This window comes from Monodelphis domestica, chromosome 2, assembly GCF_027887165.1.
Source record: "Monodelphis domestica isolate mMonDom1 chromosome 2, mMonDom1.pri, whole genome shotgun sequence".
Lineage (NCBI taxonomy): Eukaryota > Metazoa > Chordata > Mammalia > Didelphimorphia > Didelphidae > Monodelphis > Monodelphis domestica.
Genome location: NC_077228.1, coordinates 224,214,709 through 224,242,315, shown reverse-complemented (window position 1 = coordinate 224,242,315; position 27,607 = coordinate 224,214,709). Strand labels below are relative to the sequence as shown.

Genomic DNA, 27,607 nt, shown 5'->3' with positions numbered 1-27,607 from the left:
ACTGGCTTTTCTATAAACAGTACAATGAAATGACATAATATGCTTTACAGTAACATATAAATGCTAGAAGCTATTATGTTTATTCTTTAACATTTTGGAGCCTGATTTTTCCTTGTCTCATTTCCTTTATAACTTTGGCTCACCAATTCATGGCTGCTCTAATGGGTCCACAGACCCCAGGTTGATTGATTTTCATCTAGAACACAAGAGCAAGTAGTTCTCTTTTGTGTATCACCTCCAAGCCCTAAACATGTTTTATTTCAAGAGCAAAACGGGCTAAGACAAAAAGGTGAGGCAATGAGGTATCAGAGGAGAGAACCAAGTTTGGAGTCACATCACCTATATTGGAATCCTGATTCCCAGAGTCCCTGAGATGGAACAACGATTATGCTTCTTAGTCCCTAGGAAAGGAGAGTCAGTGCCCTCTCTTTATTGGAACTCGGTTTCCTCTTCTGAAAAACGATGGAACTGGAATAGATGATGTCTTAGTTGCAGAGGAAAAAAAAAACCTAGCCTATCACACACATCCTGCATTGCCAAGAGCCTCTGGGTGGGGAGCCGCGAGGTTGGGACAAGCTGCCAGACACTGCAGCGATTGCCATGGCAGCAGAGCTTTGCCGCATCCACAGCCGCAGTAGCCGCAGTCCTTAAGCATCCGCCTGGGCCTTAGTAACAGCACGAAACCTTCCCGGACCCAGCCACCCCTTCTCAGCCCCGCCCCCTGCAGGGTCTGCAGAGAAGAGGGCGCAGCTGCAGAGGCGCCTCCCAGCCCCCGCCACTCCGCCCACGTGAGACTGTCTGGGGCTTTGCAAGGGGGAGAGAAGACAGACTAGTCAAAAGAGGCGGAGGAGTGGAGAGGAGAGGAAGAGAAGGAAGCGGGTGCAGCAGAAGCGACAGGAGGCGCCTGATCGACGAGAAGAGGAGGAGCTCGAGGGGACAGAGACGGACGGAAAGAAAAAGAGAGAGACAGGGAGAAAAAAGGAGACCCAAGGCAGACAGTTTAGACTGAGACGGTCTAGACACACAGGAGCGTCTAAACCGAGACAAAAAGGAAAAGAGAGACCGAGAGAAAGAGAGGTATAGATACAGAGAAAGAGAGAGGCAGAGAAAGGAAGAAAGGAGAGCCAAAAGACGAAAAATTGTGGACAAGCAGGTGAGTGAGTCGGGGATCGAGAAAGAACAGAAAAAGAAGGGAAGGGAGGAAAGAGAGGGAAGGAATGAGGGAGGGCTACAGAATCGGATAAAGGAGTGCAGAAAAGAAGGGTCCTGGGAGTGGGCGGGGGAGTTGAGGTTCGAAAGAGAGGGGCGAGGGGGAGGGGCGGTAGTTTTCCCTTTAAGGTTGCCAAGGCAACCACCTTGACCAGACCGAGGCCCATTGACGTCAGTAATCGAACGCTGATTGGTCGTGGTTGGTTCGTTTCCGGTGGGGGGGCCTTCGAGGAGCCGAGATCACCAGAAAGCCGCCGAGGTGGAGGGGGGAGACGCAAAACGGGTTGACCCTGGCCCTGAGCCTGCTGGCAGTCCTCAGGACCCTGAGGTTGCGGTTGCCAGCATATCGGTAAGTGGAGCGCGTCTGAGGTCCGGCCTCGGTCGCGCTTCGCTACCGTGCTAATCCGTTTGTTGCGACTGAACGGATCCAAGATGGCGCCTTGGGGAGCTCTCTGAGAAAGAGCCGCACCCAGCACTTCTTTCCCCTCCCCCTCCCCGTCCAAACCTCCGAGGCCTCTGCTCTCCCCTCCCCCGCCCATGCTGCGGTTTCTGTAGCTATCCCCACCCCTTTGAGAAGCATTCACCTTCAATTCCCTCTCAGATTGCCCCCTCCCTTCGGCCTCGCTAGCGCGATCCCCCTCTTGCACCCCCCAACCTGGAGCAGCCCCCTTTTTTCGCATTCCAGCGATTCTCTTCCCCTTCCTTCCGTCACCGAAAGAGAAGCATCCGAATATGTTCCAGTAAAATAAAATATATAAAACGGTCTACAAACTTCTAAAATGTTATGCACATAAGAACACCTACCTTCCACGGTGATTGTGAGGTTAAAGCGAGATATTCGTTAAGAAGTGCTTTGCAAGCAAACCTTAAAGCGCTTTGTAAATGCTAGCTTTTATCATTACTATTATTGTTGTTATAGACATGTTTTATTATTTGTTATTTTATTCTATTTTCTAAACTAGTCTTTTCCCTTTCTGTTCCTAAAACTCCCATCTCTGGATTTTGTTTTTAACTTGTCACTATCTGCTCTCTGCCCCTCCCCTCCATTAAACCCCTTTTCTTTCTGAATTTTCTTTTGTTGTTCTTCATCTACCTCTAAACCAGATTTTTACACATTTCTCTCTGGTTCTTTCCCTCTCTCCTCCTCTTCCCTCATTCTCTTTCCCTCTACTGTTGCCTGCCAGCTACCACAGGCAGGGGATTTGACCTCCCTTTTTTATTTCTTATATGGAATTTCCTGTGGGCATAAATGAAATAAATGGCAGTTCTCTGCGATCTCTCAAAACAACCAAACCAAACCAAAAATCCAAACTGATGAATTGATAAATGACCCAGCTTGCAAGTCTCAACTCTCTAGCTATGCATAGTCAGGATAAATTGTAACTTAAGAATTCTTTTTAGTCTCTAATTGAAAGGTGGTAAATAGTAGCAAACCAATACATGGCAGTGTCTTATGCTTTAGGAAAGTTTTGAAAATCTCTTGATCCATAATTAGGACTGTAGTTTTTCCTTTTGAGAATAATTTAAGTAAATTTGGAGATGTAACAACAAAAGCACAATTAGGTCTATATAGGAAAAATTATAAAATCCACAATGGTTATAATGTAGCTTTTGTGTATTGGTTACAAAATAATTATTTTTAGTGAAACAATGTACTCCTACTTCCTCAGGCTGCTGCCTACTTTTTAGTGTGACCTTTTATTAGGGTTCTTGATTTGTTATTGGGGACTTGTTTTCTCTATCTACAAAAGTCTTGGCCTTGATCACCTCAGAGGTCCCTTTTATGTTTAAATTTATCATCCTGTGTTTTAAAAACTTAATGACACTATTGTGGTTAAGTCTTATTTCATATTGTTGAACAATCTGGAACATGGATTGCAGTGCAATCTTAAGTAGATGTTATGTCTTTTTTTTTTTCCAGTGGTAGGGATCCATGTTTATCCGCATCAGCAAAGTGCTTTTAGAGGCTCTTAATTTGTGGACTATCATAAAATCGCTAATTTTTTTTTTTTATTAATTAGAGTACTTATTATTGATTTTTATCATGGAGATTTTTAAAACAAAGGAAGTTAGGGATTCTTAAAATCTCTTGAGTCAGGGTGTTTTTCCCATTAATTTAAACCAGTCTTGACTCAGTTTTAGGAGGCATTTATAATATAATTTTATTGGAAAAGCATTGGTTTTTTAATATTAACTTTAGTTGCATTTCCATTTTTAGTTCAAGGGTTAGGAGAGACATGGTTCAAGCTTAATGGATAAATTTTTCCTATTATATCTTTTGTAATAGGGAGGTGTGACATTTGAAAATGTAGTTATGATGCTTTAGTTTTTCGTATCTAATTGAAAAAAATACTTTAACTTTCAAGTTTTTAAAAAGTTGATCAATTACTGTTTCAGACATTGTCAGTTTTATATTTTTATCCATCTCATTTCTATATTAAAGTAATTTGAGCCTGTTTTGAAAACTTTCAAATGTATCTTTGAAAACATATAAACTTGAAGGCATATGATATTATAAGATTGCATATACTAATTTAATGGGAACTTATTTTTAGAATAATTAAAATTTTTAGGTAGAGTAGTATAAATGGAAAGAGTACCAGAAAAATTCCATTTGAATCCTCCCTTTGTCACTTCTTGTATCACATTGGGCAAGTTAACTCTTTTGCCCTCAATTTCCTCATTTGTAAAAAAGGGATTAAGGGGGCAGCTGGGTAGCTCAGTGGATTGAGAACCAGGCCTAGAGACGGGAGGTCCTAGGTTCAAATCCTGCCTCAGCCACTTCCTAGCTGTGTGACCCTGGGCAAGTCACTTGACCCCCATTGCCTAGCCCTTACCACTCTTCTGCCTTGGAGCCAATACACAGTATTGACTCCAAGACGGAAGGTAAGGGCTTAAAAAAAAGGGGGGGGGGATTAAGCTATATGTCAGTAATTCTCAAAGCATGGTCCATGTATTCTAAGAGTCCATGAGACCCTTTCAAAAGTCCTGTACGGACAAAACAATTTTCATAAAATATTGAAATGCTCCTCTCTTTTCCAGTTATGTATCTGTGGGGTCAGATTTTCTTTATATATTTTAATCAGAACAATAACTTTAATGCAGAAGCACAGATGGGAATCTAGTTATCTTTTATTAATCTAGACATTAAAGAAAAATTTAAAAATATATAAAATGCCACTTTTGATTTTTGTTTTGTTTTGGAAAATAAAATGTAAAAGGTTCCCAAGACCAAAACGTTTGAGAACTGCTAAATGATAATCTTTGAAATTTCTTTCTTGCTCTAAAATCTATAGTCTTGTGAATAAGAAAAATTTTGCTCAGACTCTGTTACTGAAGAAAATCCAATTATCAGTCAGGATTATTTATAAAAACTGATATTGTAAGCAGCTGAAATAAGATGTTTTCAAATCATACTCTTTTTTTCTTTCTTTCTTTTTGTGATTTCTTAAAAAAATGCCATGACAAGTAGTGAGCCAAGTACTAGTGTACTCTAATACTTGTAAAACTCTTTAACTATATAGGAGTATATATTAGGAATATTAGATATTTAGACTCTTACTCTTGTAATACTCCTGTTTGCTTTATATAAGGTACAATAGCTCATATTATCATGATGAAATAAATTCATTGAAACTCCCTCAAAGGTTTAATTTTTCAGCAATCTGAGGAGCAGATGCTGACAAATTCTAGATCCATATCTCTTAACTGTTCATGGTACCAAATCTTGTCTTAGGAACCAGACTTGTTTCTTAATGGAAGAATATTGTTTAGCTACAACTTTTAATTCCCTTCTCCTTTCCTGTTCTTCTGGTAGGAGAGGGGAAAATCAAACAAACGAGTCTAGTTCCTAAGACAGGATTCAGTCACTATGAAGCAGCATTAAAATCAGAAATATGTAATTGTGCCTTGTCTTTTAAATATTTGCTTAAGATATTGAGCAGAATAGAAGCTCAGTTTCAGTTTTCTCTCTCTAAATAGTTTATGCAAATAAATATATACATTTTTCTTTTAGCCAAAAATAATGGCAACCAGCGGCACCAGCAGTGAGGAGGAGCGGAGCCTCCGGGAGTGTGAGCTCTATGTCCAGAAGCATAACATCCAGGCACTCCTTAAAGATTCCATTGTACAGCTCTGTACTGTTCGACCTGACAGACCCATGGCATTCCTTAGGGAATACTTTGAGAGACTGGAGAAGGTAAAAAATAAAAAATGTGGGAAGGGAAAAATGAGGTTCAAATGGTTGCTGTTTATTTGCTAATCAATCTTAAAAATTTTTATCAAATAACAAGGAAGTTTTTGTCAGTGAAAAGTCCAAAGTAAATGAATTTTAAAATACAGTTTAGTTTTATCATTTTTGTATTGTATAAACTAGACTAATAAAGCATCTGAAAGGACAATTCCTCTTGTCTGCATTAAGAAATGGGTATGTTACACATTTAGCTAATTATATAGTTTATATATATATATGTATATATATATATATAATAGGTATAGCAGAAGTTCTTGAGAATGGTATTTTTCTTAAGTAGCTTAACTATTCCCCACAAAATTTTGTTTATACGGTTTTATATATTCTAGTTATAGAAATATAGTTAACTCAATAGCTCCCTTTCTCTTATGATTAGTATTCATATGCATTTTACCCTAGCCTATGTCTGAATTATTAAAATTCTGTAATTGTATAATTTGTTTTTATATGTGATGAATTTGGATTACTCAGTCTAAAGGGGGTTAATTCAATTAGAGGATGACCAGTTTTCACTTTTTTTTTTAATGATCAAGTCTTTTGGACCTTTGGATGCAAAGAAAATTAATCCAAGTTTCCTTTTTCAAAAAGTAATCTAGGGATATCTGCTACCTTTTTTTTTTTTAAGCTGAAATATTTATGTTTGTTCTGTGACTCTTGTGGAGCAAGTTTCTATATTAAATATTTTCTTCTGTATTGATAAATCTTAAATTCATTTTCTTCTAAAGGACTGATGAATGAAACAAAATTAGATCTCATGTACATGTATGTCCTGAATGACTTGTTTAAAGTGGTGAGACTGTTTGACCAAATCATTTCTCTAGAAAAGGGCTTCTTAACCTTTTTTGTTTTATGGACCCCTTTAGTGCTTTGGAGATGCCTTGGTTCCCTTCTTAGAATGTTTTTAGATTCCTAAAAATAAAATAAAATACCTACCATTACAAAGGGAAAATTATGCTAAGATATAATTATTAAAGGATTAAAAAAATGAAATTTTATGAATCCAAGGTAAAATTCTTGTTCTAGAACCATTCCAGTTGCTTCTTTGGATAGACAGAAAATTTAGATAAGGAACCACATTAAAATTTTGAGTTGGAGTTTGGTTATAAGCCATAAATAATTTTAAAAAACTTAAGAAAAGTAAAAATAAAACTAGGTGAAGGTAGTATCTACTTAGAGGAACAATATTATGTAGTAGGTAGTGGACTGGCTTTGGAATCAGTACAGGAATTCACATCTTGCTGTGAAACATACTAGTTATGTGACCATGGTCAAATCACTTAAATCTTCTGTTCTGTATGTTCTCTGAGACAAAGGATGGAGCAATTTTGTAAAAATACTGTCACTTGTTAAAAGTGCAGAATGAGCTGAGATTAGCAAGGAGAACAAAGGGCAACAACATTTTTTGTAAAAGCTATATTGAGACAAAAAAAGGACGGAGCTTTTCTTGGGGAAGGACAGAATGATAATTGAAAATGAAGCAGAGCTGCTCTATTCTTACTTTGCTTGTGTTTTCTTTTCAAGGATAATGACCTTTGTACTGGAAATGGCAAGACAAAATATACTTTCAGGGAATTGATAATCAAGAGAGATAGATAGCACCTAGTTTCCTTGGATGATTAAAGTCACCAGGCCTAGAGAGACTAGCTACGTAGGTATTGAAACATGACTAACCCACTTCCAATGGCATATGAAAGATCCTGAAATATCAGAAGATAGACTGATTGGAGAATGGCATATGTTAACCTCAGTTTTCACAAAAAGGAAAGAGAACAGTTTGGAAATGGTAGTTCAGTGAGCTTGACCTTTATTTCTGAGAAAATTATAGAATAGGTCATTAATGGGTTGGTTGCTAAGCATCTATAAAGAGATGTGATTTCAAAGAGAGCCAGTTTGATTTCATCAAGAACAGGTCATGCCAGACTAACCTCATTTTCTTTTTTTTTGACAGAGTTATTAAACTAATGGGTAAGTGGAATTCTGGGGCAATAATTTGGCCAGATTTTTCAAGAATATGGAAAGATCTGGACTAAATAATAGATTTATTTGTGGTTTGATATCTTGACTGAAATAGCACTTGTTAATTATTCATTGTTAACTTGGTAGGAGGACTCCAGTGGAATTACCCCATGTAATTATGGTTGGCTATATGAGGTTTAACATTTTTATTAGTGACTTGGATGAAGGCAGAATGTATGCTCATCATATCTGCAGATGACACAATACTGATGGGGGTGGGGGGGAGGTAACTGATGTTAGTGATTCACAGGGTCTAAGCTCCTTAAGCTAGAATGCTGGGATGAACCTAATATGATTGATATTCTACAGACATAAATGCCAAGTTATGAAAAAAAGTTACTTTTATAAGTACAAGATGGAGAGGAGGAATGGTAAGAACCAAATTTGTCTGAGAAAAGATCTCGGGTTGTAAGAATCACAAAATTTAAGAGTAAGGAAACTTCATTGAGAATCTAATCCAATAATAAAGTAATTATCAATTATCAGACTAATCTCCAATTTTTACCTACTCATATGGTCATCATCCAGTTTGAAGACCTTTAAGGAAGTGGAACTCACTTTTTCTCAAGGCAGCCTATTTCCCTTGGGACAGCACTAGTTGTTGGGAAATTTTTTTTTTTGACATGAAGCCCAAATAAGTTTCTTTGTAACTTCTGTGTCTGACCTTTGGTGCCAAATAAAATGAATTTATTTTCTCCTCTACATGTCAGCCCTTCATATACTTGAAGATGTCTTTCATCTCCTACTCTTCTATCCCCAAGTCTTTTCTTCTTCCTTTCAGGTAATCTTCATATGAAATGGAATCAAAGCTCCTCACCACCACAGTTGCCTTCCTCTAAATGTCTTTCTTCACCTGTGGTACTAGAATTGAGCATAATTTTCTGGTGATGTCTGACTAGGATAGAGTGCATTGGGATTACTACTTTTCTATTGGAACCTCTGTGCCTCTTAATGCAATCCAGGATTTGGCTGCCACTTTATACTTCTGACTCTTCGAGCTTTGCAGTTCACTAAAATCCTCAAAGTGTTTTTCAGAACAAATATCTAATAATCTTTTCCCCTCTCTAGTAGTTATGAAATTGATTTTTTTTTTGTGTCCAAGTATAAGAATATGCCTATAGATTAAGGATCTGGAGTCCATGGATATGCTTCAAAGGGTCTATAAACTTGGATGGGAAAAAATTACATCTTTATTTTCACACACCTCTAACTGAAATTAGCATTTGATGATTATAGGCGTCAAACATTCTATTAAGTGGTTCATGGCTTCTTCAGATTGCCAAAGGAGTGTATGACATACACACAAAAAGATTAAGAACTTTTGCTACAGAATGCTGTAGTAGAGGAGGAGAAAGGAAGAAACTGGGATATAGCACAATTTGATACGGTGTTGCTAAACTGAGGTGGGAAGCAAGAAAAAGTAAAAGTGTTTTTTTGATTTGTTTTTTGAAGAATTGATTTAATTGGGGCAGGTAGGTGGACTTTTAGCTGTGTGACCCTGGATAAGTCACTTAACCACAGTTGCCTAGTCCTTACTGCTCTTCTGTCTTGGAAGCTATGGAAGGGTAAAGGTTTAAAAAAAATTAATATATTAGCTTCTGTAGGTCATATTGTTATTTGTTATGCCTTTATTAAAATAAAAGGCTCCAGACATTTCATCCAAATCGGGTTTGAATAGTCTTTCATAGACTGATTATAATTAGTATTTCATTGAAATAACAAATGACTGCATTTTAACTTACACTCTAGTGAAATCTATTAGTCGTTATAGGTTCTCTAAAACAGTATCTTTAAAATTGTTGATCTCTAGCTTACTTGGTTTTTAGTATTGGCATAATTATACTCATAAAAAATGTCAAGTTCATTTTTGACTTTGGCTTTCTCAATATTCTAACTCTTGTTAGTTTCATTCATTTTTGTGATTTCCACTTGCTGTCTTTTTACAGATGATTCCTTAGTTCAACATGTCTAAGTTTATTTTTAATCTGTTACTTCTAACTTTTACTACTGCTGTTTGGTACCACAATTTACTCTCTTTCCCTGTGATTGGAATGTTGAGATTACTTTTGATTCCTCTATCCCTCACTTTGTTATATATTCATTGATAGCAGCTTTATCTCTGCTAAAAGTAGAGCAGCAGAGAGTTTCTTGGTTTGTTTAAATGATAATTTGATTTTTTGGAAAGATGGAACCAATGAGGGGGAAAATCCAGAATGATTTTTATCTGACATTAAGGAAAACTTAGATGTTACAGGGGAAATACTAGGGACCTATTTTAGAGTTTATGATCAAGAACTATAGAAAAGCTAATGTCTAGTATGTTGCTTATCCTAGATTTGGGAGAGACTGATTTCAGGGCTCCCAGAAAGGATTGAAAAGAATTTCTGACCTAAAATCCCATTTGACAAGTCAGATCAGCCAATATGTAAGCTTTCAACATAAAATTTAAATGTAACTAAAAGCAAAATTAAAAAAAAAAGAAAAATATTTTTGTTTTAGATAATAACCCCCATAACCCTTCTTTCCACCCAGCATATCAAAAACTTAGAACAAAGACTGAAAAAAGATTTTAAAAAATTTTGAAAAAACTTAAGAGATTGCTTGATAGTATATAAAATATTCTGCTTCCAAGGTACTTTATATTTACTGCTGAAGAAGGGAGGTATATTTTTCTCAAATTTTCTGTAGCCAACTTTGGTCATTATAATTATTTCAGTTTCATATCAATGAGATTCTAAAGACAGAAACAGTTCTAATGAGAAAAAAGGTGGAATTTTTTTTGAGACCACTAAAGATATGTAGGGATCGAGATAAAACATGCAGAAGATGGAAGTAAAGATAGATAATAGAAAAACAAATACAAAAGGAAGCAACTGATCTCTACTAGCCTGCTGTCAGAATCTCAGAATGAGCTGAGGCTAGCAAAACAATCTAAGGATAAACAAAAGTCTTTTGTTTTTTCCTTATAGCATTATTGGGGAAATGAGGATCAGCTATGAGATTGTACTGCTATTTGGGATGGATGGCATGGTGATGCCACATGGAGAGAAGGCAGATATTTCTCTTCTATTTCTTCTGACAAGGAGATTGATCTTTAGATTGGAAAGTACTAAACAAAAAGTTGAAAATAGGGAATTAATTCTTAGGATAAAAAAGGAGACAAAGGACAGACACTTGGCTGCCCTTAATGATCTCTGGCTTAGATAAATTACATTTTAGCATACTAAAAAAATTCTAGCACATATTTCTTAGCCATTATCAGAGATCTTTGAGCAATTATAGGCAACTGGAGAGGTACTACAGGACTGGAGGAGTGCTAATATTGGTTTTCAAAAAGGAAAGACAGTGGCATCTGCAAAACTATTGACCACTGAACTTGGCTACAATTTTGGGGAAATTTCTCAGTTGTATTACTAAAGGGATGGTTTATGAACATGTAGAAGAGGAATCTGTGATTATAGATAGAGCTTCATGAAAAACAGGTGGATCATGCCATACTATCATCATTACCTTTTTTTTTTGGTAGGGGGGTCAAGATTACTAGATTGGTAGATGGGAGGAATGCTAGAGATAGATTTTATGAAACATTAGGAATGTCTTCTGCTATTCCTGTGGACAAGATGGATAAATGTGAACTCAGTGATAATATGTTGGGTAGTTTCATGTCTGGTTGAATGGGCTAGGCCCAAAGAGTAGTGAATCTTGGAAGAATGTCTCTGGTTTGTGTTTTCTCTTGTGTTGTTTAATGTAAAATCATGGACAATGTTGGAGGAAAGAAGAGAAGGCTTCATTTTCCCATCTCTTGATGAAGAATAATGCCATTTTAGAATAAATGTCCATTTCAGTGTAAACAAAGTCATATCCACCTTCTGTTTTTATTTTCTGTTCCTTTTTATGTACAAGGCCACTCAAAGGATAGAGTGTATTTTCTTTCAGACTTTGGGACCAAGGACAGATTAGCAAATTAGGAAATCTCATATATCCCCTCCTGGTACTATGATCTGATCCAGTCATTCTGGAGATCAATTTGGAATTATACCTAGAGAGCTATAAAATCATGTATATCCGTAGACCAGCAATTTAATTGCGTCTATTTCCCAAGGAAATCAGGGAAAAAGGAAAGAGTCTGTATGTTTTAAACTATTTATAGCAATTCTCTTTGTGGTGGCAAAGAACTGGAAATCGAAGGGACATCCATTAATTGAGGAATTGTCAAACAAATTGTAGCATATGATTGTGATGAACACTACTGTGCTGTAAGAAACGCTGAGTAGATAAGTTTTAAAAAAATTGAATTGCATGAGATAATGAAGAGAACCAAGAGAACATTATATACAGCTATAGATTTAATATTTGAAGAATAACTTGTGAAGTTATCTCTAGAGAATGTACTGAGAAATATAAACACAAAAGATATTATATATACTTTGTTGGATGATGCCTTCTAGGGTATGGAGAGAAGAGGCCAGGGCTGAATTAAAGGAAAAAAAATAATAGAGAAAAAATAGGATGATTTAAATAAAATATTAGTTTTCTATAGTGAATGATCATGTGCTCTGAACATTTCTCTTTATATCTTTCTCTTTTTTTCCTCCAGGAGGAATCAAAACAGCTCCAGGCTTTGGCTCTGCCGGTGCAGAAAGCAGTTATCCTGGCTGAAACAAGGGAAGAAGAAATTTCTCCTCCACCTCCCAACCCAGTGGTTAAGGGTCGGAGACGAAGGGGTGCTATCAGTGCAGAGGTGTACACTGAGGAAGATGCTGCATCATATGTTAGAAAGGTAATTCTGCTCCAGTTTATGTGCTAAGCCATCCAAAAGATGAAGCCTAGCTTATTTTAGACCTTGTAATCAAGGACAGATAAGAAGTTAGGAAATATCAATGGCCCCCTTCCCAAACTGGCCCTAAGACCAGTGAAATAACCTTTTGTGAGCCCAGTAAGACTTTATATGTTCTATGTATAAATACATATGGAAAATGATTCATATTTCAGAAAGTGCACTTAAAATTTTGAGGAATGTTCTCAAGGCTCAAATAATAATCATTTCATGATTGTTGACAAGTGAATAATCTACTTTAGTTAAGCAGAAATTTTCAAAGTTTACTATACCCTCTAAATTGTATTATTCCTTTGTGACATCTTGTCATCAGATGTTCTACAAACTGCTAATAAAAGCTCTCTTATATAACCCATTAATATTTTTAAGCCACTGGTTACACTTGGAATTTGAGTCTTTTCCTACTCCAAAGCATATTGTGTCACAGAAGAAGAAAGCAGATAATGCCTCTGTTTTTTTAGGTTAGGATCATCAAGCTAGAAAGCATTTTAGAGGTCATCTAGTTTAACCTCATTTTGCAGTTGGGGACACTGAGGCCTAGAAGGGGTAAGTGACTTTCAGAATGATACAGGTAGTAAAAGGCTTTCTTCTTAACCTTCCAACTTCCTTTCCTTTAGCCAGGTCATCTTATTCTCCCTGTTCAAACTGTACCACATTTACTTTTTTAAAGGAACTCTTCCTTGGCCAAAGATCCCTAACTATCAGCACTGTTAGATTTGCCAACTTTCTGAATGTAACTAGCCTTCATCAACTAGGTTGAAGCATGTTCTTTAGGCATTTTATGGATTTACCAAATTTCAAACATTTCTGGCTAATGGTCAGGATGTAGAAAAGAGACTCTTCTACTACAGAATATTCTTGGACAAATTGTTTCATTTCTTAAATTTAAACTGGAATCCAGTCTTACTGGGTATTAAATGAATTAATCAGTACTTTTTATTTGCTATGAGAATCACAATTGCTATAAATCTTTCATAGTAGATGCTTGAAAGAGTAGAGTTTCAGTGTTCATAAGTTAGGTCATTAAATTGGAAAAGAGATTACAAACATGTATAATTTGCTTTTTTTTTTTTCTTAACAATTGTGACACTAGATCTTTATTTTTTTTCCCCCTAGGTTATTCCAAAAGATTACAAGACTATGGCTGCTTTAGCTAAAGCCATTGAGAAGAATGTACTGTTTTCACATCTTGATGACAATGAGAGAAGGTAGATTTTGGTTTTACCTTGCAGTTTTAGTATTCAGTTCGAAATAATAAGCATTAATAAATACCTACTATAATTCAGGCATTATAAGGAGCATACTTTCTGTTGGGGGAAAGCAACATGTATAATACAAGTAAATACAAAATTTTGGAACAGGGAGTACAATTTTTTAACATGAAAGGCAGTTTATTAGCAATAGAAATGAAATTCCAGAGAACAAAATGGAAGGATAAGGAAAAGTAAGATAGAGAGAACCAACCAGTGAAAAGATGAAATTGACGTGGATAGGTTTGTAGGAGTCTTTGGCAGCAGAGCAGATAGCCCTAGTCCTGATAGTCAAAGAAGGAATAGATGATATCTGAGGACTAAGCTTGTTATAAAATAAGGCATTTTTTAGTTACTCAGTGAAGTCACTTCTGCCCTCAAACTCCTTGCATTGTTGAATAGATTATCCCTCTTGAGATGGTTGTAGGGGAGGGATGGTCAGGTAGGTTTTTTTTCTTGGGGTGATAATGATTTTGCCATTTCTCTTGGTGCATTGCCATTATTATTATTATTTAAACCCATATCTCCTATTGGTTCCAAGGCAGAGGAAGAGTAGTAAGGACCAGGCATTTGGGGTTAAGTGACTTAACCTGGGACCATGCAGCTAGAAAGTATCTGAGGCCAGATTTCAACCCAGGACCTTTTATCTCCAGGCCTGGTGCCCTATTCACTGAGCCACCTACCTGTCCCCATACTTATTTTTTGGAGTTAGGATCTTAAGAAAGGGGACAAATGTTAATGTTAGATAGAACTTTTGTTCCTTTGATGGCAATCCAGGCTAAAAAATCCAATAAAATTTATATTTGCATATCATCTCAGAAGCATATTTTGAAATATAACATAATAATAAATCCTCCTCTCCTTTGCAGTGATATTTTTGATGCTATGTTCCCAGCTTCCTTTATTGCTGGAGAGACTGTAATTCAACAAGGTAAGGACTGACATTTCTAAAAAAAATTTTTTTAATTCAGAAGAAAATAACTAGTTCTTTTTTCTTAGTCTTTACTATTCTACTTCCTTCTCCTGTTTTTACTGATTTTCCCATTTGATTAACCAGCAAACATTTAAGTACCTACTCTGTCTAATGGTACAGAGACAAAAATAGTCTCTGCCCTCAAGAACCTTACATTTTTATATTCTTTTGGAGGTTGATGTGTATTGTGTGTCTATACACAAAATATATAAAAGATAAATACAAGGTAATTTGAGGGCAGTGTGATTGTAGGGGCAAGTCTATGAGGTTGGCATTTGTGTTAAATTTTGAGGGAAATTAGGTTAAGAGGCATAGAGAGTGCTTTACTGGCTGGCATATGATACATATAGATGAGATGTTTTGTGAAGAACACCAAGTGGGCCAATTTGGTTTAACTTTCGTACATGAAGCATAATGATATATAATAAACCTGGAAAAGTAAATTGAGGCTAGATTGTGAAAATCCTCAAATGTCAAAAGAATTTCTATTTGATTCTAGGGAAAATAAGGGGCCACTAGAGTTTATAGGCATGATTAATCACAAGTCATAGAAAATGAGATGGTTATTCTATCATACTTTGTAAGGTGCTACAGAAAAAAAAATAAAGATTAAACACTTCTCTCAAGGACTTCATGTTTTTTAGAGGGAGATGTGCATATTATAAATACATACATAATAAACGTAGAATATATAATGCTTTGTGTGAAGAATGAACAAGAGGCCACTTTGGCGGGATTTCAGAGGATTAATGTACAATGATAGCTAGAAATATAGTTTGGGCTGGTTTGGGAAGTATTTTAAAGAACAAACAGAACCATAGAAGCATAGAATTTGAAGGTTGGAAGGGACCTTATTTAGTCCAGGCCATATGAAATGGAATCTCCTACTGTAACATCTGCCCAGTCTCTTCTTCAAGAACTCTTAAGAAAATGGAACCCAGCACTGCTTATGTCAGCTCATTTTACTTTTGGACTGCTCTTATTATTAGGAAGATTTTCTATGACAAGAACTACATTACCTTCTTTGCAACTTCCACATATCATTCCTGAATCTATTCTTTGGGGCAAACAGAACAAGCCTAATCCTTCTTCATCTCCCCACCTAAACCCAGATTTTCTCTTGACCTGGTTCTCATATGAAATGGACTCAAGGACCTTTAACATCCTGGTTGTCCCTCCTGTACACTCTCCAGCTTAAACAATGATGCCAAGACCAAACAATACTTCCAGTGAGGTCTGAGTAGTTTAGTCAGTGAGTGCTCTATTCCTGGAATCTCTGTGTCTCTTAATGCTATCCAAAATGGCATTAGCTCTTTTGGTTATCAATACTGCAGTAGTCTAGGGGAAGGATCTGATCATGGCCATACAAGTGAAGAAAAGAGAATGAATATGAAGACATTATAGAGGTAAAATCAATAAGTCACTTGACCCCTGATTGGATATGGAGGGTGAGAGAAAGTAAGGAATTTGATAATCATTTGGGACTTTTAATCCCAAGTGAATAGAAAGATGACAGTGTCCATGACAAATAAGAGGGAATGATGGGTTTAGAGGGGTGGAGAGGAATAAATTCTGCTGTGGGCATGTTAAAGTATAGCAAAACCTTTGGGACATGGAGTTTAAAATGTCCAATAGGCAGTGGGGTAATGTGAGGTAAGAGTCTCTATAGGGACTGGGCTAGATATGTACATCTGGGGATGATCTATGCAGAGACACTAATTGAGCTCATGGGATCTAATGAGGTCACAGAGCATAGAAAAGAAAAGGGGGCTCTGTGCACAACTGTGGATTAGATTGCAAAGGAAGGGCAATCAAGAATGGCCCTGCAAAAAAGCCTGAGAAGTAGCCATCAGATAAATAGAACAACAGATGAAAAAAGAGACTATCCAGAAGGAGGTGAGTGATCAATAGTGTCACATGTTGTAAAGGTCAAGAAAAAAGACAATCTGTGCCACTTTAGGACTTTTCTGGCATTTGACATTGTTGTCCCCATCATGAAATGTTTTTTGTTGACATATAAATATTTCATAAATATACCTATGTCTGAAATGGTTTTAATACAGTCTTTTCTTTTTAAGGTGACGAAGGTGATAACTTCTATGTGATTGATCAAGGAGAGATGGATGTAAGATATAAAAATATTTTGATCAATTTTTAAGTCACAAATATATTATTTCACTGACTTTAGGCAATAGAAAATGGTATTTGCTAATGACCAAAAAATAAATATTTTGTTCTTTTTGTCTCAGAAGTCAGTAAAACTGATATTCGTAGTTCTTTTTTTTTTTAATAGTTTGAATTAGGCAAGTTTTTTTAGAATTGGGTGGAGGTGTTTGTTTTTTCTCTTTTTGTAGTTAAGATAGTGGTTCATGTTAATTTTGTTTATCTTCCTTCCCACCTCTGTAGAGGGCCCTTATTAGATAAATAAATACTAATATATAACAAATACTTAGGTAATCTATAAATATGGGTTTCTTTGCTCTGATTTTAAACATTTTGGGTTGATATCTTGAAACAAAAGTACAGGATCTCAAACTTTTCAAGAAAGCTAATTGGTGGAGAAACAATTCTTTGGCTTTTTAGGTCTATGTCAACAATGAATGGGCAACCAGTGTTGGAGAAGGAGGGAGCTTTGGAGAACTTGCCTTGATTTATGGAACACCCAGAGCAGCAACTGTCAAAGCTAAGACAAATGTGAAATTATGGGGCATTGATCGAGACAGCTATAGAAGAATCCTTATGGTAAGAGATTGGCTTGAATTCTTGTTTACTTCATTTTCACCACATGGTGGTGCTAGGAAACTTCCTGTTGCAATTTCTGTTTGTTAGCTTAAGTCTTGTCTATTTCTATTCACTGCCACTCATTTATAGAGCTGTATATAGGAGATCTTTGTAGTTACCTAGATGTTTCCAAGAAGCCTTAGCAAAGACTATTTAATATTCAACCATTTTCAAAACAATTTAATGACTTCCCCTAAATAAAGTTTCATTAAAAAAATGTTTTTTCAATCTTGAGTAGTAATTAAACATTTGTATTGAATTTGAATTTCTCTTTCCTTTTGCAGGGAAGTACATTGAGAAAACGGAAGATGTATGAAGAATTCCTTAGCAAAGTATCTATTTTAGGTGAGTTGGTGAACTATGAATATTGAAATTATTTTAATGATACTTTGGTGTAAAGTATAAGAGTATAAAAACATTTGCTGTTACCATAATTGTAATTGGCACTTTCATCTTGAATGCTTTATATAAACATCCCTTTACTGATCATTGCTGTGTGGAATTTCTACCTGATATCTCTGTTTTACTTAGAAGTTAGTAACTTTAGTGTACCAGTTTTTTTTTTTTCCAGCAAACATTCGTTTAAACAAAATTATGTTCAGAAAACTGTGCCTGGGCTCTGGAGGAAATTCAGAATTTGAATGAGATGTAGTCAATTTCTTTATGGAACTTGCCAAAGAAAAGAATGTAAAGAAGAAAAAGGTCCAAGACAAGACCCTTCAGAGATCCCCATGATAGCCAGTAAAGGAACAGAGAGAAAACCTGGGAGTGTATGTAATTGGAAGGGTTGCACAACAATGTTAAAAGCTTTAAAAAAAAAAAAGGAGGATATATGTGAGAAGGTTTCCTAACTAGGAAGTCATTGACTACCTTTGATACAGTAATTATCCCTAGAAGGTTGAAAACTATATTGCAGTGTGTTGAGAAGACAATGGATGATGAATAGAATGTGAGACATGAAGTGTAGATGGTATTTTCAAAAAGTTTAGCACTGACAGAAGTGAGATGGGCCATATCCTGATAAGGTTGTAGGAACAAAGGGAGGCTTTTTGGGGATAAGGGAGACCTAAGTATTTTTATAGATAATGAGAAGTCAGTAGAGGGAGTGATTAAAAGTACATAAGAGAAGTTGATTGCAGGTTGAAAGTACTGGTAAAGATAGGAAATGGGATGAATGGCTCAGGTAAAAGGATTAAAATAGGGATGTCTCTTCTGGTATTACAAGGTGGAGAAAGTAAAGTTGAAGTTTTGAGAGATGGAGGAAACAAATAGGGGACTCAGAGCTAAAGGCTTCTGTCTTCTCAGGAAGGTAGATCATCTGTAAATGTTGGAGACTGAAGTTGATTAGAAGGGGGGGGATAGAGCAAGAAAGGGTATGGAACAGATGTGAGAAATTATAGTCAATAAGCATAGAGTAGAACAGTCACTTAGCAGCAGCAGGATTGTTTATATATCCAAGGTTTAGTGGGTAAATTCAGTTCGATTTCTTCCATTCCTGATTCTTAAAGACTTCTAGAGTAGAAGTGAAGAATTTAGCTCTTGGGAATTATTTAGGAATGAATTTTTGAAGGTCCAGAAGAGCAGAACGTCAAGGAGGTTTGAGAATTCTATGCTAGTACCTAGTGAAACATTAAAGTGAAACTTGGCTCAAGGCTGGTTATGTAGACAAGGGAAATCACAATGGGGAAAATAGACAAAGATAATGTGGATATTTCAAGGTATTGAAAGTCATAGTAAGGAGAATGATTGTTTAGTGTGATAGGAAGTTGTAGTTGTGGTAGAATTTAAAAGTTAATATTGGATGTGGCACCGTTTTGAGAAATGATGAAAATGGATGAGGCATTAAAAAAATGGCAAAGGAGTCAGCATAGATTTTGATGCTTTGAGGATGCCCAGGATGGAGTGGAGAGGAAGATTGTAAGTCAGAGATTAATACTGAGAAATTTAGAAGGACTTTGAACTCTTGATACAGTATGGCAGCAGATGTGACAAACTTATTATCGAGAATTAAAGACTCTAGGGAGGTAGTTTGTGGTAGGTTTTGGGAGAATCCTGGTGACATTTTAAATTGCTATTTCTGCAAATCAGAAAGATGACCAAAAAACCTAAACTCTCCTTCCCCAAACAGCAGTGACTGAACTGGTTTAATTGTCTTTTGGGACTTTTCCCTTTTTTGAGGTTAAGTGTTTTACAGTTATTCTTGATTGCAGTTAAATTTTTTTTTCATTTTTTTTGTGTCTGTCTCATTGGTGGTATTTTATTAAGGGTTCCAAATACAGTAGACTATTTATTTCAATACTTTTACCATTTAAGAAGATTAGTTGACATTTCAACTGCTATTAAGATATATTGAAATTTAGACTAAAGCAAATTTAGTGAAAGAGAAGCACATAGGTATGAGTCTAAGCTATGTATTTAAGCTATATGCATATGAAAAGAGTTGTTGGAAGCAATTCTTTACAGGGGGATTGGCAAAATTTGGGTCAAATTTTATGTAATTGATGTTTTATAATGAATCTTTGAAATAATTATTAATGACACTAGTATTTTTGGATCCAATGCTTATTTGTGTGATCCCTGACAGTTGTATTGAACAGTTGCTTTTAATTGAATAGATGTAGCTAGTAAGTTTCTGAAGCGAGGAGTTAAAGGCTTGAGGATATTTTAAGGATTGATTGAGGATTGAGGATATTTTTTTGACATGAGAAATAATAGCATTTGAACTACTAGTTTTAATGAAACATCAACTAGAATATTATTTGGATGTGATTGGTTGATTTCATATATTCCTACTATTATGGGAGTGGAAGGATGGACATCACCAATTAATATTTTTTGATTGATTTTTTGATTAATAATTTTTTATTTTGTCTTCCAGAGTCTCTGGACAAATGGGAGCGTCTCACAGTAGCTGATGCATTGGAACCTGTTCAGTTTGAAGATGGACAGAAGATTGTAGTGCAAGGAGAACCAGGAGATGAGTTCTTCATTATCCTAGAGGTGAGTAAAGATTACTTAAAAAGGTCAGGAAAAGAAATCTAAATTTAGGTACATTTAAAAATACTTAGATAAGGAAAATAATACATGTGAAATTTGAACCATTGGCATTTATTGAGTTTAAGTCCTGAAGATAACCTGCTGGTCTATTCTGGTACCTTGGCTAAAATCTTTCGATGAGATGAGTTCAGCTGCTGGGACAGAAATACAATCAGGGCATTCCCTAGATAGTGAAGTGTAAGAGCCAAGCTCTAGGATTCACCCAGATTAATTATTGGTATGCTAGCCTAAACGGAGCTCTATCATTGAACATATTTGATGAATAAAGTAATGAATACACTGAGTGCTATTGTATATATTAGATCTGTTTGTGTGGAAAGTTATTATGTATAAATAAATGGATTTCAGGATATTTTCTAGAAGACTTCATTTATATATTTATGAAGTTGTGAAGAAAAGGAACATAACACATCCAGCGGGACTTTAGAAACCCTAGATCATTAGCTCTGTTATAGGCTGCTGGAAGGAATACCATGAGAGGGCAGCAAAGACACCTGTTATATCATCAGAAACACTCATGATTTTCTCACATTAAAAACTAGTAGATTTGAAATCCTCAAAGAATTCATTTTGCTGAGATGCTGAAATTGCACAGGATGGATAAAATTTTGTCACTTGAAATCTTGATAAAATTTGTTGTGCTGGTTTTTTGTAGGGTTCAGCTGCTGTTCTACAGCGTAGATCGGAGAATGAAGAATTTGTTGAAGTAGGAAGATTGGGGCCCTCTGATTATTTTGGTATGTGATTAGTTCATATTTTATCTGTATTTCACTTTTCCATGAGAAGCTGTTAACTTGGAAGTTTCCTTCTCTTATGCCTCCAAGAGGAGCAGCTTTTGCTACAGAATTTTTTTTTTTGAGTTTTAGGAAAGCAGCACAAGACTTGAGGGTTCTTGTTCAAGTCCACTTTGGTAAACAAGTTACATAAACAACAACTGCAATTCACTTGTCTGATACTGAGTTATTTCCTTTGGCCAGTTTCTTTTGTTCCCCCCTTTTACTGCTTAGATTAATGAATGGTTGAAATAATGTTCTTTGGCAGCTCTGCTCCTGTTAATGAATGGTTGAAATATGTTCATTGGCAGCTAGATGGACTTTTAGACCTGGAGTAAGGAAGACCTAAGTTCAAATATGGCTGTAGACAGTTTGTAGCTGTGTGACTTAGAGCAGGCCACTTAACCTCTCACTATAGGCAACTCTCAACACTAAAAATTGCAGAGAAGATTCTGACTTGAGTTTTTAGAGAAAGTTCCTCACTGGAAGTTCCCTAGAGCAATGGAATCATAAATTCAATCCCTATTCCTAGTTTATTAGTAATCTAGCATAGGAGTTCTTATCATGGAACTTTTCTCAGAATAATATTTTTAAATACATAAAATATGTGAGGTTTGCATAAGAAACCAATTATATTGAAATGCAGTTATAATATTTTTTTAAAAAACAGTTCCTAGACTTCGTTTTAGGAACTGGCCTAGGAGTATTTGTGTTCAAAGTGTTTACCCAGCTTGCTATCTTTTTTAATCTTTTTAAACTATTTTTTTTCTTCATTTCAGGTGAAATTGCACTGCTGATGAATCGTCCACGAGCTGCCACAGTGGTTGCTCGTGGCCCCTTGAAATGTGTTAAATTAGACCGACCTCGCTTTGAACGTGTCCTCGGCCCTTGCTCAGACATCCTCAAACGCAACATCCAGCAGTACAACAGCTTTGTGTCACTATCTGTCTGAAATTTGGCTCCCTTGCTTGAGCTTATGCCTCACCAATCCTTTCCCTCATTTGCAGTACTACATTGGTCATTGGCATTGTCGCTTCCTGTCTGTTTATATACATATATATGTATGTATACACATACACACACACACACATATATATATATATAAAAGAAGGAAAGAAAAGAATTGCTTTCATTGCACCATTTTAATTTGGAGCATTAGTTGAAGTGCTGTGTCCAGTTTAATAAATAGTTATATGGAGACTTTGCTGTTACTGCTTCTCTTTGTGCAGTGTTAGTGTCCAGCTTTTGGCAGTGAGTGCCATGCTTTTTGGTGAGGGCAGATCCCAGCACCAAATGAATTGCCATAGAGTAAGAATATAACAGTGGAAAAATAAAAAAAAAAAGAAACATACTTTTCCAATTATTGTAAACGTATTTTTAGACTGGTCATAATCTGACTTTTTTGTTTAAAAAGAAAAAAAAAAACTCCTTACCGAGCTTCTCTAAAGTTTAAAAATGCATGAGTACTCTAATTCTCGGTACAATGGAGAGACATTTGCTTATAGTCAAATAGTAGTTTAGAAGTAGCAGGAAATGTGCCCACTGTCTGCTGGTTTTCAGATGACTTAATATGTTTGGTTTCTTGTTAAAAATTTCCAGACTTTTTGGTCCTGCTAAATTGCCTGCTTCTATTCACCACTAGCTACTGATATAACTTCCCTTATTTTAAAGAAAGCTTCTCTGCTTGACTGTTTCCAGCTGTCATTAGCTGCTTTTCAGCCTGATTCCAAAACTTAGAAGCAAAGACTGGACTAATGTTCAACTAAATTTGTCTAGTGATTCACAAATTATAAAGCGAGTACTCCATTTACCCAATTAGTGCCAAATACTAAATGTCAGGCATTGGACCGAGTGAAAGAATTTGAGATGGACATTCTTCTCACTTTGTAGCTTTTGCTTCTTGCATGTCCTTCATTTGACTTCTGTATAAGCTTTTCTGCCTGATTCCAAGAAATAGGCTTAGTTGGGAGTATATACATGTGGAAGAATCTGTCCTCATGGAATATGGAGGTGCTATGGCTAATGTGGGAATTGTGAGATGGATCAAGTGTGGTGTCAGGTACCTTTTTCTGTCCCATAAAAGTGCATATAATTTAATTTTTTTCTTTTATGTTAACCAGAAATTATGCTGGGTTGAGGGGGTATGTGTGTGTTTTAAGTTTATGTAAAATGCCATATCAGGCTTCCTTTCTCATTCAGCCTAATAATCTATGACATTCTATGAAGTGTAAGTAAAACCTTTCTGAGTCTTTAATATATTTCAGTATTTACCAGCTTTTTGTTACATTACTCTGTCAATGATATTTTTTAAAACTAAATTCCACAGTTTCATAATGTAAACAATTTTAAGGTTTTATTTTCATTGTAATCTTTGAGAGAAAATTGAACTTGGGAGTGAAGCAAGCATTTTTATGTTATGCAATGAGCTTTCATAATGCTTTCTGTTTTTTCTTGGGTATTTACATTGGTCACAGTGTATTTTGTTCCAAGATTTAAGTGTTTTTCAGACTGTTGGTTGTAAAATTTATTCCCAAGGCACAAGCCTTGGGAAGGTAAAAAGTCACCATGTATAAATATTTCTGTTTTTCAGCAGAAGGTAGTGTAAGGGTTTCTAGTGCTTACCTTCATGTATGAGTATTTTTTTCAATTTAACAAATTTTTCTATCTGTATCTTAAGTTTTTCTTATTTACTGTAAAGCCTGATCCTTATTAATGTGTCAGGAATGTTCCTAAACAAGTTTAGAATGCCACAGAAATGCACACTTTCCAGTATATATTTGTATAGATCTATATACACTTAGCTATATCTATCTAGATAAATATAATAATGCTTTCATTCTAATTAAGTTTCCCTGCTGAATCTTTTAACTTACTTACTGTTTTTACTCTCATTTGTACCCTTTGCCTAAAAGATTTTAAGGTTAAGCATTGATCAGTTTTAGCTTTATCATTGTGAGAGGTTTAATTATGTGTGAGAAACCACAATTGTCATAGTTATTGTAGCTAACATTCAGGGCCTTAGAACTCATTTTTTAAAAGCCCCCTTTAGCTATAGCTCTAGAAAGCAACCAGTAAATGACCAGTGGACCATTTTTGTATTGTTACCTATCAGTCTGTATACTGTACATCCTAATATATTTCTATTGCCTTTGTTAAAGATTGCCCTAATGGCAAATCAAGCAAATAAAAATGATTTAAATTGCTAAATATAATCATCTTTCCCTCCCCCTTTCAATAATAATCTTAAACAGAAATTATACTTAGAAGTGTATTAGGGGTAGGGCTATGTTTATTAATATACTAAGAAGAGAGACCCATGTCAGTTTTCGTCAACCAAAGAATGGATCTGAAATATATTTTGATGGTAAATGTGCTGCAAGAAAAGTACTGTGCTGGTCAGTCTTGGACAGACTACATAAATTGTAGCATTTTAAAGCTAGAAGGAACCTCCAGAACAAAAACATTTTTTCCCACTCTGAAGGCAAAAGGTTTAATACCTTTGAGCTTTCTTCCAAGACTTGATAGAAAATGAAGACTGAACTGATAGTTCCTGAGTCAGCATGTTATTTTGGATGTAAATCTTGACATATTGCTTATCTTCATACTAGCTTTGCTTCCAGTTGGTCAGTCTTCAGATGTCTGACCATAGGCAGAAGGCCTCTAGCTTTCTAATATTATATACAGCAATTTAGTTCATGCAAATATATCTATCTATCCTCACATGTAATGGAACTTAAAACTAGTATATATTAAAATGTCAAAAAAGCAGTTTTTCATTTATGTTGCTTTCGAAGGCAAACAGCTTAATCATATTCAGTATTGTTTTGGGGGCCATGGACAAAATAGATACAGCCAAAAGAGAATCCAACTCAACAGCAGTTCCTTGGGTGTGTGTGCCCTTTGCCAAAGCAGAACACTAAAATGATAGCTCAGATTGGAGTCTTTCTTTTCCAGGGCAGTGTCTGTGTCTTATTCCTTTTTGTATCCCCCATGGTGCCTTGCATATAGTAGGAGCTCAGTAAATATTTATTGAATTGAATTCTCATCAACATCATGTTGATACAATTATCTTGATGTGTTTTGTGATTTTAAACTGAATTTTAAAAATATAAGCATTTTTATCCCAAGCTATAAATTCGTAGTTAAAAGTGCTATTTTTTCCCCATTATTCCCAGTATTATGTAATATAGAGAGCAACCTCAGAATCAGAAAGGTCTGGGTTTTAAGTCCACTTTTGATATATATATTGCCTGTGTGTCCTGAAATAAGTCTATAAGACTATAAATTGTCCTTTTATATTGCTAAGGTGAATTAGTTCCCTGTACCTATGCCAATGAAATCATAGGTCTGGACCAAAAGAAATTTCCCATTGTATTTATAGATGAATTAAAGTGAGACAAGAATGCATGTCTAGATAACTCCTTAGTACATGCCTCTAGATTTTGTATCATAAAAGCTGTTGGAGTCTATATGAGGATCAGAAGAGGTATTGGGGTTTCTTTATTCTTTCTACTTCACAGTATATTTCCCATAGTAATCAGCTTTGATGTTCACACATGGCTAAAAATTTTTTTTTTTAATTTAAGATCTCTGATTTCATTCTTATCCTACCCTAAAACTAAACCTCTGATAAATGCAACTATATTCATTTTGCCAAATGGTTCCTTGCCTCTGCATTTTTAGTAGAACACACAACTTTCTAAGTGGGAAACAAAACAAAACCCTACTACTAGATGGATAACTTTATTTTTATCACTGTTTTGGTTCCTAAAGTTCACTGAAGTTGAGCAGGAGTTCAAAATATTAGAGGTTAGTACTAAGAATGGCAGAAAAGCCACCTCTTTCCCTTCAAATATTTTTCAGCAAGGGTTTAGGAATTAGAATATCAATGATGAATAAAAAGGAGTTCAGTACTCTGCACAGCTAAATTTGAATTCTTAGCTCAACAATTTCCTGGACTACCTTCTAGTGCTCCTAATTAGATTTTGTGAAAATCCAGAGATAAAAGGGTTGGGGGAGTAGGGGAATGCAGGAAGGTGGAGGGGGGGGGGGGAGAATCCCTTTGCTTTCTGAAAGCAGCAAAATGTTTGCTATTAAGGTTATTGCCCTGCCTCTCCTGCCCTAACCTTCTCTTTGTGGAGGCAACAGCTTGCCTTCTGGTGCTTCAAAATTAGCCAAATTCTTAAGTATTTGTGTAATTTTAGCAGTTGTAAGTGACTCACTTTAAGACTGGAATAGGGCTGTGCTAGTCTTAGGTTCCACCACTGTGTGACCCCTTAGGTGAACCTTGCCAATGCCTGTTTTTTACTATTCCCTCTGGTTGTCCTGTTTCCTACAACATACAAATGAGATAAATAGGAATAATGGCTAACGAAGTATGAAGTCTTGTGTAGAAAAGTAATGTCTAATTCTGAAAATGAAGTTTTTAAAATAATGTGGCTAGAATAAAAATTAAAAGAAACCTTGCATGAAGCAGTATTGACTTGTGACAGACTTCTATTAAGTTGTGTGTGCAGGAAAAGGACCTCCTCCTCTCAACACTTTGTTTTGGTCATAAGCAGTTGAAGGTAACAGCTCACCCTAGGAAAATTGGGTCTTTCCTGCAAAATGTTTGTCTTCAGAGTGTTTCCCTTATGGCTCTGCTTTTCAGGGCCCAAATGGGAAAAACACTTGATATTATTTTGTTCTTCCCTCTAGTAATCTGTCAGAACAAGAAAATATTTTGTTAGTCTCATTTGTCAAGTAATGACATTTTTAGGATAGATGCCAGTGGGGTCCTTCAGCTAAACAGTTGCATTTTAAGTCTTTATTTCTGGAATGAGACTGTCCCTTGTTTAGACTGCAGCAAGTAGAAGGATATTTGAGAAATCACTATGCCTACTGGTGTGTCAGACTCTGAAGATAAATCCGGTTTAGATCATTAGGGTGCTGGGGGGAGGGGGGCCTTGATCTGAAGGGATTTCTTGTGGTTCCTCCCCACCCTGTTAGTCTCCCTGAGTATGATTTCAGGGACTAACCCAGCAATGGTTACTGAAAGCCTACTTCTGGGAGCTGGTAGAACATGTGATCCATCAGTCTTCTAGCAGACTTGCCCCTATATGGTTTGTGTCCTAGTTATGTCCCTTTTCCCCCCTTTATCCCAAGACTCTCATATGTATTTTTGTCTTCTAGAATATCTGACATTAAATACTGTCTAAAATAATGTACTTTTTCCTTTTCTGACATCCAGGAACATTCTTATTGTATATTAATCCTACCTCACAGGGTTGTTGTGAGGCTAAATGTATGTAATGCTCTTGCAAACTTTAAAGCTCTAAAGCTGTTGTTATCTCTGCCTCTGCTAACAAAGCTTCTGATAAAGTGTGTCTTTGGAATGCATTGAGAGATATCACTGTATTTCAATTGAGCTCTAAAGGTGGGAAGGAGGGTCCAGAACTTGATGTGTTAGTCTAGTTGGGT

General features: G+C 35.9%; 1 protein-coding gene across 2 annotated transcripts; it reads left to right on the top strand.

Moving 5' to 3' along the window:
- Positions 1-210: 210 nt before the first annotated feature.
- Positions 211-27,526, top strand: PRKAR1A (protein kinase cAMP-dependent type I regulatory subunit alpha). 2 transcript variants are annotated; one of them, XM_007482731.3, is made up of 11 exons: positions 211-1,153; positions 5,225-5,407; positions 12,075-12,257; positions 13,431-13,522; positions 14,434-14,495; positions 16,616-16,662; positions 17,121-17,279; positions 17,603-17,663; positions 20,197-20,318; positions 21,031-21,112; positions 21,928-27,526. In XM_007482731.3, exons 2-11 carry the CDS (start codon positions 5,234-5,236, stop codon positions 22,098-22,100), a joined length of 1,155 nt encoding a protein of 384 aa, XP_007482793.2. In that variant the 5' UTR covers positions 211-1,153; positions 5,225-5,233; the 3' UTR covers positions 22,101-27,526. The 2 variants fall into 2 exon arrangements, with proteins under 2 accessions (XP_007482793.2, XP_007482794.2); XM_007482732.3 differs by lacking the exon at positions 211-1,153 and adding an exon at positions 1,399-1,558.
- Positions 27,527-27,607: the final 81 nt, after the last annotated feature.

Coding starts and splice junctions, on each gene's coding strand:
- PRKAR1A (XM_007482731.3), top strand. CDS start 5,234: ATGGCAACCAGCGGCACCAGCAGTGAGGAGGAGCGGAGCCTCCGGGAG. Junction 14,496..16,615: donor AGAGACTGTAATTCAACAAG/GTAAGGACTGAC, acceptor TTTCTTTTTAAG/GTGACGAAGGTGATAACTTC. Junction 17,280..17,602: donor GCTATAGAAGAATCCTTATG/GTAAGAGATTGG, acceptor TTCCTTTTGCAG/GGAAGTACATTGAGAAAACG.